The 20,531-nt window shown below is 40.8% G+C and overlaps 1 protein-coding gene across 4 annotated transcripts in view; it reads right to left on the bottom strand.

Annotated features, from left to right (window-relative positions):
- The window catches only part of RGS7 (regulator of G protein signaling 7), a 137,815-nt gene that overhangs the window by 73,322 nt on the left and 43,962 nt on the right, over positions 1–20,531 (bottom strand). For all 4 annotated transcript variants that reach the window (XM_079969527.1, XM_079969528.1, XM_079969529.1 and 1 more), the window contains exon 3: positions 482–578. In XM_079969527.1, the coding sequence (XP_079825653.1) occupies positions 482–578 (97 nt within the window). The remainder of the gene's footprint in view (positions 1–481; positions 579–20,531) is intronic.

Here is a 20,531-nt window from a genome sequence, read left to right as displayed (position 1 = left end):
CAAGTTCAAAGCAGCAGCAGCAGCAGCAGCCATTGCTGAAGAATATCCAGCAGCCCAGCAAGGAAAGCTTGCCCCCCCCTTTCTTCCTCCAACTCCTTCACTTTCTGCTTTGTCGTCTCCTTATTTTTCCTGCTTGGGATTCACACCCTCCTTGGGCCTTATCTCCCAGTTTGTCAGGGGCAGACACTCTATTAATGTCCTTAATCTGCCCACCCACGTCTGGGACTCTTAGCTCTACATCAACAAGCTGTGCCTGTCCCCTGGAACTCCTGAATGGTGGCAATGCCATCTTCTCTTGATTTTATTTAATTGAATACACATAACAACGCTCACAGCTCAACAGATGGTTCCAGAATCATGGAGCTAATGACTTCATTGCTTGCTTTGTGTTTTAACTTGGTGTTTGAGCTATCATTGTCCACATATATCTGTTACAGCCAATGCATTTCCAACAGGACATAAGGTACATTTTGAACCTTACCAGAGAAGACACTGGGAATCTTGGAAAGAAAACTTTTGACTGTACGAATAAGAATCCCGTTTTTCTCATCTTGCATACGAGCTATGACATCTTCCATCTGGGCAAAAGAGAAAGAAAGAAAACAAACGAATAAATTACATCACTGCAATTATCGTGTGAAGAGACGTAACTGATTTTCTCAGAAAAAAAGAACCAGCACCTGAAGATTACATTTGTTTCTAATGAGATATCCGATAGGTGAAGTTTATGAAAAGTTCAGTATGGTGAAATGGTGAAAAACTATACAACAAAACAAGAAATCTCTCCCACAGCTTCTACAAGAGCAAGTTTCTTTCAGTCCCCTAGGGCCTTGCAGGTTCAGAGGAACAAAGGTGACAATCTCAAGACACTGTCTAGTGACCATCCACTATGACTAGCTCCATGAACCCTGGTGTTCCCCACTTTTAGGATTAGTAAAGTTTTCAGAGCAGCTTGTTATCAGCATAAAGATCCACTGCGTTCACATGCAAAGTCTTGGCTATGGCTGAAGTATTCCTCTAGATAGTGGACTTTTGAGGATTAGTTCCTATCAGATATGAATGCCCAGGTACAAAATACACAGCCGACGCGCACATGAATTATGCTTATTATCCTTCATCATCCTTAAAATACATGCACTCTATATTTTAAGGAGAATGGAATATAGCAGTTTGATACATACCTGATGTACCACTCATGTATACTAGAGTATTCTCATCCAAGTACAAAAAGACTCACAGAAACTCACACTAAATTGGTTCTGACATAGCTCTGAACTGAAGGAAAAGTCAGGGACAGAGCCTAAGGAACTGCCAATCCAATACTTTTCACTCAAGAATCACTGGGTGCCCACCACCACTTTCTGTCTTCCAACTGACAACAGTTGAAAGTAAATCCCCCCCACACACACACACTGTCCATAAAGAATATGTCTCCTATGAGGTGATCAGAGCTGAGCAATGTAGTAATACAAAACATTTATTAACATTTATTAAGTCATTTATAAAAGCAGTAGTCCAGTGTTAGCTGCTTTAAGGGCTGGTTTCTGAAACCAAACATTTGGTTTAAAAACACTGAAAACTGTTCGCTGAAATTTCTCATGTTCAAGGACAGCATTTGTGAAAGTATGGAACCTGGAAAATTTAAACCTCAACTTTCTGATTAAAGGCTTGCCTAATCCACATAAATTAGATAGATTAGTAATTTGGGGGCGGGTCGTGGAGTCCCAATCTGTCTGTCACCGACAGTTCTCAATAAAACATTTCACATGAAAACATAGCTTTTTTTATACCAAAAGCAGCCTGCTGTACATGGTCATTCATACTCTGAAAAGAAGGAAAGAATGTGAAATAAGATTTGTATTTTTTAAGACAGTTCAAACAATTCTATGTTTTAATTTTTGTGACAGTTGGTTTACCTAGAAACATTACCAAGCTCTGCTATATGTTGTTTTGTGTGAGTTTTGGTGAAAGTTCACTGGTGCCCGACTCATTCAAACTCATTCCTTTTTTTAAGCACAACAGAATAAAAAAAGCCAAAAAGTAATGGCAAAATATCTATCAGATTGCTACACAGATAAAAACTTGATTTAGAATTTCAGCTCCCCATGCCCCATCCTGTTTAAATATATGTAGGAACTATATATGGGTGGATCTGTCAATTGTGGTTACTCTCAGTGTCTCATTTTTCCAATCTTAAATTCAGTTCCCCACACTTCCACATCAGAGTGCATTTTTTAAAAATTCATCTGTATTTTAATGTGACTTTTTCCTAATATTTCTATGCAATTATACCTACTATACACAAGTTTGCAAAGCAATTTCGTATAAAACAAATCATTTTTGTATAGCATTTTTTAAAAACTAATATATGTATTTTCACGCACACTTTGTATATATATATATGTATGTATGTGTGTGTGTATATATATATATATAATGTATTTTCACGCACAAGGAGCAAAGGGCTCCTTGGGGAGGAAGGACAGGGTATGCATTCAATAATTAACAACGATAATAAATAATATATACATTCTGTACACTTTTCTTGTGGCTGTAGAAGTGCAAGTTTTGGAGAATTGCACATTTCAAAGTATGGCTGTGTTTCAGTTCTCATATTGTTTCAGAAAGTGTAGGTTAGAGAGACTTGCCTTGTCTCCCAGCTGTTGCCTTCCACATGAAGACAGTTGTAGATGGAGCATTCACTTCAGGCCACACCAGCCCTGCCCCCTGCCTGCTCTCCGCCCCCTGGTGCCGGAGCATGAAGCTCCGCCACTGTCCATACCTCAGCCTAAAAAACCTTCAATAACTGCCTGCCTACCCCCTAAGTCCCCATATAAGGGCCTAGCCTTGCTTCCCTTGAAAGTAGACAGAGTCTTCAGCCTGGGAGAAGTTGAGAGGTTTGAAAAATGAAACCAGCAGCCATTGACTAACTGTCCCACATTTGTGTGTATTACAACGTATCAATGGTTAGAAACAGAAACCCACATCAATGGTGAACCAATAAACCCTCTGCCCACCATTCTCTGTTCAAGGTCACACCAAATATCACCCCCACTATAAATCACATGGCTAGGAGAGCACGTATCTCCCTATTAATGCTGTATAATAGGCTTTTCCTGACACTGAACTGATCCTATATTAAAAAATGGAGGCTGCAAACCTATACATGCTTAGCTGGGGAATATGTCCCATTGAACTGATACCTTTTGGCTCACAGCTCTATTTCCATCATGCACAATCCGAGTTTCTGTGTTGTCTACTTTACATTTAGCAAACATGCATTAATTTCCTCTGCAAAACATTAGGCCCTCCTGCCTGTATCCCAAATCTCTTCTCCACCACTCACTGCCTAGAACAATGGAACATGTGTAATAGCTTAATTGGGGCAATCCAATGAAATCTTCTTCTACTTTTGATCAAGTAGTCTAATCTGGGGAGTGGCAGCTGTTCTCTGGCATAAATTTCCTCCCTTGCTGATATGCCGCTGTTCGCTTCCTAAACTCCACTGTAAAGGATAAGCTCCTTTTGCTTTGCCTTGGCATTTAGCCTCTTGTGGTTCATTTATCTCCTTATCTGTTTAAACCAGACCAGCTCTGACAATGCAGCAGAGCATTTCAGTCTGAACCTTTCTTTTCAGAAGGCTACAAATCCTTCATGTGTGCAAGGAGCAAAATAGCTGCTGAGATTAAAAGAGAGAGAGAGAGAGAGATCTGCGACAAATAAGCAACTTGCTGTTTGCACCACAGAGCTGCAACAGAAATTAGCAGACATAGACATACAGATGAAGGACACCTATGTTTCCAGTAAATGTCAGAAAATCTGGATTTGATGTTTACTGGATGTTAAAATGTTGGATTAGGACTGGTTTTCAATATTGTGATATATCACCAGCTAAACATCATGACATACCAAAATATCACCATGTCTGAAATCAGAATGTGAATGGGGTAATGTGCTGGCAACCACTACTACTCAGGTGTCTAAAACTGATACAATTTTACTTACCTTTAACAAATTGTTACAACTGTTACTTTATAAGAGAAGTGATGACTGGCTTCACAGTTTTTCCCATATCACAATTTTTTACATAGAGCGCACACACACACACACACATACATACATACACACACACACACACACATTGTGATTTGTGATATATCGCCATGTCAAATATTATGAAACCGTTATCACAATGTGGGCTTAAAACCAATTTTGGACGACGTATCATTGTCCAGCCCTTGGAGAGACTCGGATTCAAATCCCCACTCAGCCATGAAGCTCCCTGGGTAACCTTGGGGCAGCCACCAAATCTCAACCAAATCTACCTCACAGGGTTGTTGTGATAATAAAATGGGACTATCATGTACACCAACTTGACCTCCCTGGAAGGAAAGCTAGGCTACACATTTTTAAAAATCTGTTATTTCAGGAGGTCAGTGAGAAATAATATATGGTGGATTACCAGATACTGTTCTTTTCCCTTGAATCTCTCTCTGTGTGTGTTCGACCTATTTATGCTTAAAATTTATTTACAATATTTATGCACCATTTTTCCCTACAAATTTCACATTGGCAGGTTGAAATTATATGTGCACTGGGAACTGTTATTTTGAAGTGTTTACATTTGCATCTCATGTAACTATTGGTATTGTTTGAACAATTCTAGAATACTTTTTTTAAAAAATTGTGATTCATGCACACAAATGAAACAATATATGTACTTATCCTCCATCTGTTAAAGGCGGTGGGGGGAGGAGGCAGGGGTAACCAGTGGCCCTCCACATGCTGCTGGAATACAATCTCATAATCCTTGATAACTGGCCATGCTGAAGGGCGTTGATAGGAATTAAAGTCATTTTTTGACATGGGTTAGCTATCCCTACATTAAACTCTTTCAACATAAGAATATAAATACTCTTGGAGGGTGCTTAGCTGTATATGTGCACACGAGTGCCAGTGTGTTAAGTGTGTTACATATGGCACTCTCAGAGGGATATGTGGTGGGATAACCATGTTTATATACACTTATTCTTGAGAATAATGTACATAGGAGGGAAATCTGTTTGTTAAAAGTACCCATGCATAGTGGTTTGAAAAGCACAATGCTATATAGCCACTGAATAACAAAACAACACTTCAGCAGTACAGAAGAGGTTGATATAATCAAAGATATGATGACAGAAGATATCAAGCAGCAATCAGTTTGTCGTTTATCACCCCTCCCCTAGGAGCATTCTGTTAGTTAGGACAACATTTGAAAAATCAAAAGAAAACTGAGTAGCATAATGCAATATGAAATTACATTTCCTCTTTTCTTATTTCAAATTAATTTCAATATTTAGTGACTGAGGTGTTAAGACCTGGGCTGGATCTAGACACATCAAATAAGTGTTTCAGTTAAATGCGCTGTAAATTTAAACAAGGAAAACAGGTGTGGGGACAGGGGGACGGGACAACACATATAAATTGCTTTTTCTTTACCAATCTAGCTGAGTCCTTGGACACAAGGCATCAGGATTCCAACCCAACCTCTACCAAGGACTCAAGTCAAGTTATATTCAGAGCTGTAAAATGGGTATAACTTCAAAGTCTTTTGGGTTCTTAGGTTATGTGTACAAACTCAATCCCAGACCAGACAGAGAGTAGCTGATAACTTATTGTATTAAAATATAGCAGAGCTATGGCTAGCTGAGGGCAAAACATACTATCTTGCAAAAGTGAGGATCTGCTGTCATTCTCTTAACACTTACATAACAGCCATGGCTTCTTCCATAAAAATTGGAAGGAAACTCAGCAGGTGCTCCTATATTGCTCTTTCAGACGTTAGGCTTCATGGAATATTTGACAATATTTGTCTCAGATGTAGACAATGCCACAACTGATCAGTCAGTTTGATCACCCACTTGACTAGCATCCAGTCCTTAGTTTAACGGGATTCCCCCTGATATTTCATCTTTGGCCACAATCCACACAACTCCTTCATATAAACATATGTCAAAGACAGCGTCCTCCAAAAATCTTTCTCCCTACAATGCATCAAAATCTGTCTTAAAAATAAGAACAAGGTATTGAAATTCAGAAGTCTCATCAACACAGAAGACAGAAAGGACTTGCCATATTTATTGCTCTAAACTCTTTTCTGGATGAAAGCCAGTCTACTCAACTAGGTTGTATCTTCAGCTACATGACCATTTCACTTAATGGGCTTGAGCTGAGCAGGTGCAACAAGGAAGGCTTCTTGGGTTTTTCCAAATGGGATGGGGGGGCTGATTTTGATCATAAGCAAGGCTTGGACTTTCATCCCCACCTCTACCCACAATGGTCTAGTCCAAACAGCACCACTGTCAGCTTCCACAGTTGTGATCAGAATGTTAAAAACGGCTTGCCTGAGTTGTCATATCAGTGGAAGCTTCCAGTTCCAGCCAAACACATGCTGGGGATTTGTCACGCCAGTTAGTAGTTGGCTAATGCCAAAGCAGCGCAATATGTGACACAATAATTTCATGACACTTGGCAACACTTTGAAGTTGCTTGCCCATATATTTCTCCCCTTTTGATTGCCTATGTGTTTATGTGCGTTTCTATCCATTTAAATTTTAATAACTTGAATATGGCAAAAAAAGAAAACCCTCCAAGTTATTCATAGCTCCAGCTCAGATCTCTTGCAAACTAGGCTATGCTGGCTTGGGATTTTATCGTGCTGCCAGCTCCAGGGTTTAGTTTTCAAACTGCAAGAGAAAAAAAAAGAAAAGCAGTGTCTAGTAAAAGAAGGTCCCGTGTCAAGGTAGACCATTTTTGACGCAAATTTCCCAAAGGAATGGTTGTAATCATGCCAACCTAGCAAGTCTTATGCTCTTGCAAATTTGCATACAAAACCCAACAACCAAGCGCACCCTTTGCATTTTCTTATTCCATTAACAATGGCCAGTGAAAGCTATTTCACAGGAATGAAGAAGGTGCCTTATCTGGAAGCAGACATCTGATCAATCAGTCTCAATGATGTATATGTGTTCACTGGCAGTATTTCAGACAAGGGTCTCTCCCAGGCCTGCCTGGAAATGAATGCAACCCATTTCACAAAAAGAAAAATGTATTGCTGATAAAATGAATGCATTAGAAATACTGGATTAAGTGCAGCACAGCACTGCTCTTCATCTCTTAATGTTAAAATCTTATTAGTTTATTTTTTTCTAATATTCCATTGTTTATACAGTGGTACCTTGGGTTACATACACTTCAGGTTACATACGCTTCAGGTTACACACTCCGCTAACCTAGAAATAGTGCTTCAGGTTAAGAACTTTGCTTCGGGATAAGAACAAAAATCGTGCTCCGGCGGCATGGTGGCAGCAGGAGGCCTCATTAGCTAAAGTGGTGCTTCAGGTTAAGAACAGTTTCAGGTTAAGAACAGACCTCCGGAACGAATTAAGTACTTAACCCGAGGTACCACTGTAGTTCGTTATCAGACAGCATATAAATAATGTTAATAAATAATATACTTATTACAGCTTATTACAACAAAAGAAGCCAGACGCTCTAGCTATCTTTTCGACTTTATATTTGAGAAGGGAAGCTGCTAATGCGTGGCCTATCATCTTATCAGAAGAGAACAGGTACTCATCCAGATTCAAACAGGAGTCGATCAAGTTAATGACCACCTAAATACAGAGGACACTTTCAAACCCAATATCCTTCTGATCCTTTGAGTGTTCCAGCCAATGTGGGAGTGCATGAGAAATAACAAGATGCTCAGCAATGATAGTGTCAACCTTTATTTTCTTCTGTGACAATGTGGTGTACAAAGGGCAAAGCAGAGGACATGACAAACAAGAACCTTAATGGCACTTTTTACACTGCCTTGCATAGCCTGCCCCTAAACAAACGGTAGATATGTGAACAACCGTTTGACAACATAAGATCCGTTGGAGAATATCCAAGGGAGAAGTAAACATTTAGAAACCAGGGATGCTCCCATTCATTCTCATGTTCTATTCTAAGATTGAATAACGCATCTATTCCTCTATGGCTTTGTCTCATATTTCGTATTCAAGTCTGTTTTCATTTTTAATCATAGTTATTCTTTTCGCTCAGCTGAATTATGGACATCCTGATCTTTCAGTTGCTAGAGTGCCAAAAGGCGTCTATGAATAAAATAGACAGAGGTTGGCCAGGCATTACGAGAGCAGATGTTTCATTTTTATATCTTCATTTAAAAAATTAAGAAATACAATGCCTATGTCATAGCTTATCTATGCCCAGCAAAAATACATAACCCATAAAGACTAGACAGTTGCTAAATACATAGCATGCATCTACATCACTAGCTTTTGGCACCAAAGGGAATTCCCCCTCGCCTAGGCTCCCAACTACTAAGTTAGTACAGTACCTTGGGTTACAGATGCTTCAGGTTACAGACACTTCAGGTTACAGACTCCACTAACCCAGAAATAGTACCTCGGGTTAAGAACTTTGCTTCAGGATGAGAACAGAAATCACGCCGCCGCAGCACAGCAGCAGCAGCAAGAGGCCCCATTAGCTAAAGTGGTACCTCAGGTTAAGAACAGTTTTAGGTTAAGAATGGACCTCCAGAACAAATTAAGTTCATAACCAGAGGTACCACTGTAGCTTTCATTCCAATCAGACTGGGAAGAGAAGAGGTAAGTCTTCACTCCTTGCCACTGCTCTCCTGATAAAAGATTCCCTCTGGGCCTGTAGTTAATAAGACAAACATTAGATACATATCTGCATGCTATGTAGTGAATCCCTAGTTAACCCTATTCCTCTCTCCCCAACTCCCACACCATCCTGGAGCCACCATTGCTCACTTCAAAAGACCAGGGCTGTTTTTACACTTCTTAATGAAACAATAAAAGCAGATATTGCGATCTAAATACATTCTGAAGTTAAGCTTCAAACCCACCCTGCTGTCCAGCCAACAATTGTTATATATTTTTCAAGGTAATCCTGTGATCTCAAGCACAGCCTTGAATATGGATGTGTGGTCTAAATGGCAAGGAAAGTGCTAAAGGAGAGAGGGAACTCTGGGTGTCCTAGAGATGAGTCAGCTGCTTCTACAATAAATTCAGGACACTGTGGAGAGGTAAATGTTCCTTCAGTCACGTTGGTTCACAAAGCTTATTTCCCCACACACAGCCAAACAATCAGTGAATTGTAACCAGTCTGTCTCTCTGGAGTAAGTCAAACATCTAATTCACATAATGGTCAGGTGGATATGAAGTACGAGGGCTGAACATTCAGCTTGGGGCCCAATTCATGTAACTGCTTTTAATGTTATTTCCCTCTATCTGCTTGACTGGACTTGCATGGGGTAGAAATATGTTTCTCACAAAATTGCTGCAAGTACCACGGCAATATGAAGTGGGTTGTGTGAAACCTCCATCCTGAGTAAGCTTTGACATGTGCACACTCAAAGCTAAAAATGTTATGGCCAGGAGAGTTAAGCAAGTCTCATTGCCCTTTCTACATTTGAATGCATAGCTTATAAAATGGTTTGGATACTTCTTTGGAAATATGGGCTGCCTATATCAATTCATATATTTAAGTCAGGATCAATAATAATAATAATTTATTATTTATACCCCGCCCATCTGGCTGGGTTTCCCCAGCCACTCTGGGCGGCTTCCAACTGAATATTAAAAACAATACAGCATCAGACATTAAAAACTTCCCTAAACAGGAAATGAAATGCTTTTGTTGATAATCTTGCTTTTCTTCTGCTGCTGCTCTCTTTGCAAAAAAATAGAAGTTAAATATTAAAAAGTACAAATATAGGCAGCTCAACATGTTTAATTATATGGTTTTATTAATTTATTAGTGGGCAGTTGAACAGAATATTGTGTGCCTGTAATTCTTCATAGTTCCACAAGCAACAACAACAAAACTTCAGATGTTTTGGGTGGTTTTTGTAAGGAAAAGTGAAATGTCAGGGGAATGTTTCTGGAACATCACTAAGGGGGGCAGGGCACAAGCCCCCATGTCTACCATTCTATGCATATGCAGGAACCCAACAGTGGACAGAAAACTCCCATAAGTCATGGGAATGGTTCATCAGTGCCTTAGACAAGGGCACAACTGGAAATATTTGTTCAGATTTTGCATTGTTTGTTCAACGTTGTTTAGTCATTACATATCACAAAATAATTTCCTAGTTATGAAGAGGACTGTATATTTATGAAAAGGCTGTACAACCATCTTTTAAGCATTCAGAATGCAGCAGCAGTGCATAGATGATGGTGGTGGAGGAATGATAGCGGTACCCTCCTGGTGGCAGCAGAACTGCATGACCCAAGGCAGGGGTGTGGCAGGACAGAAGTTGGAGAAACTCTAAGCTACTGCCAACATGAAGTTCCCCCAACCTTGACACTGTCTCACTCCACCCCTTCTCACATGCACCACTGCTGTCAGAGTGTAATGAATGGATACATGGTCTGCTTGTGGGTATCAAGAGACATCTAGCCTCATCACTGTTGGAAACAGAACGCTGAACTAAATGCTCTGATCCAGCCTGATGGGTCTTGCAGTCTTGTTATTTTAGTGCAGTGTGATGACAATTTGCCTGGCTGAAGCAACTTTATGGAAGACTGTGTTTTACCCGCCATGGCTGTCTCTGCTTTACTATTGTTGTGACTTACTTTTGTGACTTTAATTATTGTAAAAGCAGCCCTGAGTAATATATGTGTATTAAAATGGTGGGTGTTGTGTATGGAAGTTCTCACCCTGGCCACCAGGGGGTATTATGTATATAGTTTTCACTCAGGTCCACGTAAGTTAATTTAGGTGGGAAACCCTGGGCTGTTGTTGTTACATGTTGACAGCCAGCTGCCTATAAAAGCAGGCCGGCTGAGCTGTTTGCTGTTCAGTTCAGTTACAGCTTACTTATAAAGAACTACTTGGAGAAATCTCTGTGTTGTCTGCTATGTCCACCCACTACTTAATAGTGGGGTATAATTCTTAATAATAAAGGGAAATAAATATATAGTAGTGAGGCTTCCATTAGCCCTTGAAGTCAACAGAAATGCTCCATGCCCTACAAGACATGCATTTACAAAAGAAGATGAGCTATTCTTTCTACATCCTCTGCCACAGATGCTCTTCCATAATGGTGACTTTTACACAGCACAGAAAAGAGAATCAATCTCAATGTTCAGAAAGAGAGAAGTGGACTGTTGTTGTGGGCGTGAGGATCAATGAAATTACTTGACGATTGACTACTGTAATTCCTTTTTATGGCCTTTCCAAATTGTTGTTTTCCAGGGGAACGATGAAGTAGAGTAGTCTCTAGAGGCAAGAAGCAGGCTCAAGACTCACACACAGGTATGCAGGATTTCTGCAAACATGAAAGGGTTCAAGACATTCTTCCTGCTGAAGTGCAACCCTGATGCTAAGGTAGGCAGAGCAGCAAAGTGCAGCAAGCTCAAAACAGAGATTACCGTAATATGTGGTTTGAGCTTTGTGTTTTCTTCACACTCTTCAACCTTACCCAGTCTAGTCTCCTTCAGATGCCTTAGTCTACAACTCCTTTCAGAATTGCCCCCGCTGTCCTTACATATTTGGAAAATCTCTCTATCTGTATCAAAAGGCTGAGAGCATCCCTCTGTTTTTACAGATATTCAGGTAAAGCTCCTTCACATAGTTGAGAAAACTGCTCAATTTTTTACCCCAGGTTGAACATCCCATCTTTTACCTTCTACATTCTGTAAATTACCATTTACTCTGCCTCCAGTGCGCTCCTACCAATGGCTCTTGAGCATGTGCGCACATGACATTAACCACAATGTCGAGCTATCCTGTAGTTGTTTTTTAAAACTGATTTTTAATTTCAAGTAACAAAACATACCCATGCAAGTAAAACAGAGCATAATAAAGAAAAGAAAAAAGAAAAATGGCAGCGCGTGGTTGTAGTTTTAGATGTTCCAAGAAAGGCAATAAAGTGTAAGTGCCTCTCCATAACGTTCCATGATTCAATGGAAGGTGAAAACAATGTATGATAGTCTTAACCAGGCTTCCTCAAACTCAGCCCTCCAGATGCTTTGAGACTACAATTCAATTCCCATCATCCCTGACCACTGGTCCTGCTAGCTAGGGATCATGGGAGTTGTAGGCCAAAAAAACATCTGAAAGGCCGAGGTTGAGGAAGCCTGGAATAGAGACAAAAAAAGCTCAACAACTTTTGTGTCCAGAATTTTACTTCTATAAATATGGCAACCCTATGTAACTTCATTTCTCGCAGTCAGGGACCCACCAGAAGGCACTTGGAGCTGGACCTCATATTAGAAGAAGTGCAATTTTATATGTCACTGTGTGTGTGAAGACACACAAACACACACACAGAGAGATACATTTCCTAGTCAAGAAGTACACATGAATGACATTAGCTGAATGACAATCAGCTTGTTCTTCTGGTCCCGGTTCCACCCACCACCCACCCCACCCCCGCTTGGCATTACCTAATAATTTTGTTGCTGCTATAATAACAGAATGCAACACTACCGTCTGAAAACAGTAACACACATATAAACACTCTTTTCTAAGAATATGCAGCAAGTATCACACCCAAACTAACCGGCTATCCTTTCAGCATAGTGAATGAATTCTCTACAACCTTGAAAAAGATGCCATACTTACAGTAAAAGAAATGCTTGTTTTGGGGTGGATGTTTTCAGAAGGATTCCATACTGTGTGTTGCACTGAAAGACTCTTAAGCCAGCCGTGGAGAACCTATAGCTCTCCAGGTGTTGCTGAGCTACAACTCCCATCAGCTCCAGCAAGCATGGCTAATGGCCACAGATGGTGGGAATTGTAGTTCAGGAACATCTGGCGGGCCAAAACTTCCCCATGTCTGCTCTAAGACATTTCATAGGAAAAGTGAAAGGTTATTCTATGCAAAATGCTAGCAGGCATTCCAGTTATTAACCATCTACTCTAGCACTTACTCGGCAATTCCTTCTGGGGTGTATAAAATGCAATTTCTATTTAAAGGCGAAACAGCCAACTCTTTTATCTTATAAGCTAATATTATTTTAATTACCTATTTATTACATTTGTATCTCACCTTTCTCCAGGAAGCTCGGTGGGGAACACATAAGGTTGCTCATTTTATCCTCTGAAATCCACCATTCTGCCCCTGCTGTTTGCATGACAAGAACTAGGCCTGAGACACAAGCGGTGGCATGCAGTACAAGGCAGAAACAGATGGCTGTTCGAAGACACACACACACACACACACACACAAACAGGCTCCAAGCCAAAAAAAAGAGGATGCATATGCAGCAGCTGGGACTGTGCCTTTTTTCAAAACCCACCTGACCCATCAGCTGTTTAGTGGAAGAGGGAGGGACAGCTGCCACACACACACACACACACACACACACACACACACACACACGTGTTATTGCATCAAGAAGGTAAACTGTACATGGCAGCCTCCATTTACATCCACAATTCCCCATGCATTCTATGGTATGTAGCATGCTGATGCACACATTTGGAATTTTATTTCTTTATTTAAAATACAAGGTTATAGAATATGGCCACACAGTATGTGCCCTCAAAGTTAGACACCAATAGCAGACGCTAAAGACATAAAGAATGTAATTACAAGAATATTAAATCTCTATAAGCTATAATAGACCAAATACAAAAGATGAAACTGTTTCTACTATCCCACTACTGAGTTAGACAGTTTAAAGTATGCAATACTAAAATTATTAAGAGCAATGTTAACTGAAAGGGAGGGGGATGAATCCTATGAGATGCAAAGAGAACAGCTATAATCTCGGATTGCAATGTATTAAATGTTCCCATTAACTTATTAAACTATTAAATGGTACCAGAGTAGTGTCTGAAAGCATATGAGGCTATCAGCTTGCTGGACCTGCTTAGTGCTAGGATAGGAGACTGCCTGGGAACCACTAGTGTGCTGCCTTGGGTTCCATGACAGAAGAGAGGTGAGGTAGAATTAAAAAAAAAAAATGAATAAAAAAATCATAATGAGAAATTTCTAAATTGTACTGGGGCTTCAGAAAACTAGGGAATCCATAAACCATAGGAAATACATGAAATAGCCCCTGACTAAGTTAGGGAATGTGAATGTGGGCAACTCCAAACTGAGAAAAATACTTCCTGAAGAGTTTAATTACTTTTCAACTATTAGCTTTGAAATGTTTTTAGCTTTTCATTTTTTAATCTGTGTTGTTTTAATTTGTGTAAGCTGCCTTGAGCCCTGGGGTCTGGGGGGGGGGAGTGGTATATATATAAAACAACAACAACAACAACAACAACAACAACAACAACAACAACAACAACAACATGTTAGCACTAAACAGGAACTTTAAAAGAAGAAAAGAAAATAGCCCGGCAATCAAGATGCTGCTGATTTGAGTCTGAATATTGGAGCCCATATTTCCCAATTAGATGCATCTGCAATAGTATGGCTGACTGTGTGCTAGCAGAGTATTGAGAAGCGAATTTACCCAGTGCCACTGTTCCATGCTGGATCTAAATCTAACTTCTGGTTAAATGTTTTGGCTGCCACCATAAATAACATGGCTGAATTTCAAAACAGGCTATGGAACCCATCAGGCCTTCCTTAAGCCCCATTGAGTAGAGTTCCAAGTCTAGACTGAACCCCATAGATTTATACACACTACGACTCAGAGAGAAAGTTCCATTTTGCTAATTTGTTCCTTCAGCATTTGACAAAATCAGCAAGTTGAGATGCTTTCGCTTTTTCAATGCCTCAGAGCAAATTATTCAGAAAGGTAAATTATTATCATAAATACTGGTACCAAATACTATCTGCCTGTAGAGAATGATTATTAAGTGGGTGGGGGTGAGCTAGTACAATTATCTGGAGACAATTGGACAAGTCTCTAATACATAAAAACTGTTGAATAGGTACACCAGCAAAATATTGAAAGAGCAATTTAGCTCAAGCAACGTCTATGCCAGAACTTTTTGTCTGTATATTAGAAATGCCTTGATTTCAAGTTTATTATCCGTAATTGATGTGTTCTAGTCTCAGAACATTTCCTCCTAAGAATGAAAGCACATTTGCTAGGCTCTGAGAAGCAGCCAGAACATTTTTCTTGCTTCTTTGCAAAACATCACACAACAGGATGCTTCAGATATCTAGACATTAAATCTGCTCTATTGAATTTGTATTTTTACTTAGGCTGTATACCGCCTTGTGATATTTCATATGAAAGTGTAGTTTATAAATATTTAAATACATAATATTTTGCTTGTTTATCATCTTAAACGATATGCAATTAATGAATTAAATCAGGGATGGCTAACCTATTGCTCTCTGGGTGTTGCTGCTCAACACAACTCCCACCAGCTCAACCAGCATGCCAAATGCCCCAGGGTGACAGAGATGCGATTCAGCAGCCTCTGGAGGTGCGCAGGTTAGCCACCCCTGAATTAAATAAAAACACTGTTCACAAAGTCTTGAATATTGAAGTCTGTAGAGTGCTCTGAAAACACTCCCATCACAATTAATACCTTATATTTCCCAAGCAGAACACCCGAGGGAGGATTTATAATTCCAGACAAGTCGCATACATGCCATTATTCCAAATACTGTATGAAACCTTGGTTTTAAAAGGGAGCATTTAAATTCAAATTTAGCATTTAGCATTGCAGCCCCCTGCAATGCTAAAGCATCTATGACAGGTGCCCTCCCTCCCCAACCTCTGCTTAAAAACCTCCAACGAAGGAGAGCCCACGACCTCCCGAGGGAAACCATTCCACTGTTGAAAAGCACTTACTGTCAGAAAGTCCTCCCTGATGCTTAGTCAGAATCTGCTTCCTTGTAATTGGTCAAAGCCCTGAAAGTCCACATTCATTTTTGCCTTTAAAAGTGCAAGGTAGTGCCTAATTTTATGGTTATACAGCAGGGCAGTGGGCTGTATCCAACACGACAGGTTCACTGCCACAATGGACTTCTGTGCTCTGCTACAGAGCTTCCTCTTCCCTTCTGCCCCCACTGCCCACATTCACTCAAAATCAGCTCTGGAGGGTTGGGTGATGCTCCAGAGCAGAGGGCAGAGAGGAAAGGGAAGTCCTGTTGTACCAGTGGAAACCTAGTGCAGCACTGACTACAATCCATCATCTCCACTAGTCTCACCCCCTATGAAGCTCACCTTACTTTCTCTCTCTACAAATGCCTGAGGGGTAGGCAACATAGGTTGCAATCCTATCCTCCACTGCATTTATATGATAACTGCCCTGAGATCTACAGGTACAGGGTGGTATACAAATGTAAACAACAACAACAACAACATATTTAAATTAAACACCAGGGAACCTTGAGGCTAAGCATAATATATAAATAGGTTCCATAAAAGAAATATTCCTTCCAGGTTGAGAATTCTGGATTGTGCTACACGGAGGACCGGTTGAACTGCCAGCGGTTATATAGCATTTTTATTGATTTTTCTCGCTGCTCTTCACGAAGAGAAAAATAAAGCCAATGTTCTTGTTGCAAAGCATTTGTTGCTGCCCTAATAGTTGTTTGCTAAAAAGGTAAAGGTAAAGGTACCCCTGCCCGTACGGGCCAGTCTTGACAGACTCTGGGGTTGTGCGCCCATCTCACTTAAGAGGCCAGGGGCCAGCGCTGTCCGGAGACACTTCCGGGTCACGTGGCCAGCGTGACATCGCTGCTCTGGCCAGAGCCAGAGCCAGAGCCAGAGCCGCACACGGAAACGCCGTTTACCTTCCCGCTGGTAAGCGGTCCCTATTTATCTACTTGCACCCGGAGGTGCTTTCGAACTGCTAGGTTGGCAGGCGAGTTGTTTGCTAGAGCTTGCTAATATTTTTGTTATAAAGTGTCTGCTGGTTGCGGTGGATACCTGACGCCGAGTTTCTAAACTGGCACCAGAATTTGAGCTACTTGTGACTGGTGAGGTATCTAATACAGTGGTGCCTCGGGTTACAGACTCTTCAGGTTACAGACTCCACTAACAGTACCTCGGGTTAAGAACATTGCTTCAGGATGAGAACAAAAATCATGCAGTGGCGGTGTGGCGGCAGCAGGAGGTCCCAATAGCTAAAGTGGTACCTCAGGTTAAGAACAGTTTCAGGTTAAGAACAGACCTCTAGAATGAATTAAGTTCTTAACCCGAGGTATAGGCAGAGTACCAAGTTGCCAGAGAGGTCTTCTTTGCTCATAACAGATACTTTCCAAATGTCTGAGGTCATTACAGGTAGCACGAGATGATGAAGCACACATTTTGGTTGCTTAATACAACGAAAATCAATAGGCTGAACAGCCAAAGCCTATCTGAGCTTTTTACTCTGTTCCCTTAAACCAGCTTTTGCCCACCTTGTGTTCTCCATATGTTTTGTGACTACAACTCCCATCAGCCCCAGTCAGTTTGGCCAGGCTGGCTGAGACTGATGGGAGGTGTAGTCACAAGCATCTGGAGGAAACTGTTTTAAACCAACCCTTCCACACTGTTTCGGGAATTAACAAATGCTTTTATTATTACCGGATTTGAGGTAGAGTGAGGGGAAGCCATATGGCTGGGACTGGAAGGCTTTTAGCGGTAATCTTGTCAGGGGTCAACCCCCCTAAATTTACAATACATAAATACTATACACACACAAATAAAAAAAAAGATTAACCCACATAAGCACAGAGCAGGAAATAAACTAGGAAACCATGCCAGAAATGACTATTGGAAGGAGACTGTGAAGTTAAATATCCAGAACTTAAATATCCATAAATATTTCAAGCAAAGGTGTGTTCTTCCCCCCCCCCCCCCATGATTTTATTTAAAGTGAGAAATGATGGTTATATGTGTTCTAAGTGTCATAATGCTACCAGTGATACAGGAGTCAGAATGTACTAAATAAACTGTGGTGACATTAAGAAAAACTGTCGGACAGTTTTGACAACCTGGTAGTCTGTAGATGGTTCTGAACTACAATTCCCACCATATAACATATGGAGGCCACCAGGTTGTCAAAGACATTGTGTGTGTGTGTGTGTGTGTGTGTGTGAGAGAGAGAGAGAGAGAGAGAGAGAGAGAGAGAGAGAGAGAGAGAGATCTTTTCCTAATTCTGACAATATACACATACATCAGACAAGCGACTATGAAGACATCCTTGCAACTCCCAATAAAAGTAAAAGCTGAATAATATTATACAAAGCTTTCACTTAAAAACTGCATTTCCCGTAAAACAGTTGTTGTAGACTGGCCAGTGATGTATATCATTTTAGTCTAATGGAAGTTGCAAGGAATACTATTAACCTCCGCTGACAGCGCAGGCACAGCATTACAAAAGACCATTTATGTAATTCATTAAAAATGATCAGTGAGGCATTCTAGAGCCACCGAGATGAAGAACCAGTTTTATGTCTGTTCATAGCTGGCTGCATCTTATGCTTCACAACTCTTTAGGGGCCCATTTGTCACAAGTGCTCCAGTGTTTATGGAAGGCAGCTGGCTGTTGGCTCTGCCACTTTCCACAACTCTTGCTTTGTCACAACCAAGGTGGTATTGCGCATGCTGCTGACATCCCCCCATCCCTGCTCCATGTGCCATTTGAATGACACATCTCAGATGTGAAATTTCTTGAGGATACCATTATACACAAACACACTTGCAAGCCAACAACAACATTTTAAAACCCCGCTTCGACGAACGGCAGTCATCAGCTAGGAATATAGGAAGCTGGCTTATAATGACTCAGACCATTGGTACATCTGGCTCATTATTGTCTAAATTGACTGGCGGAGTTCTCTCCCGGTCCTTCCTAGAAATGTGTTTGTTTGTCATCTGCAATTTCATTAAAAAAAAATATCAAGGCAATATACAACATATAAGAACAAAATCAACAAAATGTACCCATAAACACATCATTAAAGACATCACTAAAGCATCAGTAAATGCTGATGGGTTAAAAAGATAAAATCTATATTGCAGTATATGCCCCCCACCACGATTCAGGATCCATAAAGTTAAAAGAAATATTCTACATCTCATTGACAGGTTCTGGATTTTTATTTCACCGATCTTTATAAAATGCTGTGAGATTTGCATGGAGCCATCATTGGAGTTATATTGGTGCATCTACTGGGAAAAGTTAAAAGAGCTGGAAAAAAATAAAATATAAATTGCTTTTGCAATCTAAAGAGAGCATACTGCTTTAGGGACTATTCCTTTCAGTTTCCTTGTGCTGATTGTCCTACATCTTTATATCCACTTTAAAAAGTACTACGTACCTTGAGATTACGGACTAATCATAAACATTACAGAAATAAGTCAACATTGTTAAGAGATACTTTGGGGCTGATACCATTCTGGTCAATGGCCACACTGTATCCCTGTGAAATATTTAGGATTGTTCTATACATGCAGAAGAATGAAATGGCTGCCATGAGGTGGTAAAACAGACTGTTCCACTGGAGAATACAAGAGACTGCACCATTCTGAATGCTTCCTTGTGTGAAAGAAGAGAGGGGGACACGCCTGCAAGTAGAAAACCAGCAGGTCAGGGATAAAGATTGTACCTTGACCTTTTATATATACAGTGGTACCTCTGGTTACAAACTTAATTCATTCTTAACCTGAAACCGTTCTTAACCTCAGGTACCACTTTAGCTAATGGGGCCTCCTGCTGCTGCCGCACCGCCACCGCGCATTTTCTGTTCTCATCCTGAGGTAAAGTTCTTAACCTGAGGTACTACTTCCAGGTTAGCAGAGTCTGTAACCTGAAGTGTTTGTAACCCGAGGTGTTTGTAACTCGAGGTACCACTGTACTGGCAAGCTTTGATTTGATTTGATTTGATTTAATATGGGACAGAATTTTAAAAATGTGAGATTCTGTCTGAAACAGGACAGCACGCTGTACAACCTCAGGACATTGTAGAATTCATTCTGCTGCTGTTTATAGATCCAGCTCCTGTCAGTGTGGAGTTGAACTCTCTTTTTAGGATGCACATTAGCTCTCCAGAGGCATCCCCTCTACACACATTAATGCACTAATGTCTGAGTCATAAGTCAGCTTCTTTTGATCTGAGGACTTTAGATAACTGGAGCTGTGCCCAGATCAGCCAAAGGGTTTACCGTTCAAGGAAAGCCTCATTATTTGATACCCGTTTAAAAGGCAGAACACCTATCTTTTTCCATGAGCAAAACTGGGTATCAGGCAGGTAGCTCTTTCCAAAGAGCCTAAATGATCGTACTCTGTGTCAATGCATGCCCCATAACCCCCCCCCCCCCAAAAAGCATTCTCTTGTTTGTGCCATAATAGTCTGAGCTAAGAGCCCTGGGGGAAGCATCAGGGAAGCTGCACTGTATCAAGACATGCCATCTAGTTTAGTATTGTCTGCACTGATGGGCAGCAGCTCTCCAGTCCTTCCAAGCCCTCGCTGGAGAAGCCAATGATTGCCCCTGGGACCTTCTGCATGTAAGGGAGTTGCTCTTACCACTGAGCTATAGCCCTTGAGCAGTACAGAAGAGAGGTGCAATGGGAAAGGCATGGCGGGCATGCAGGAGGCA

Source organism: Podarcis cretensis (genome assembly GCF_951804945.1).
Source record: "Podarcis cretensis genome assembly, chromosome: 3".
NCBI lineage: Eukaryota > Metazoa > Chordata > Lepidosauria > Squamata > Lacertidae > Podarcis > Podarcis cretensis.
This window is presented reverse-complemented; position numbering and strand designations above follow the sequence as displayed.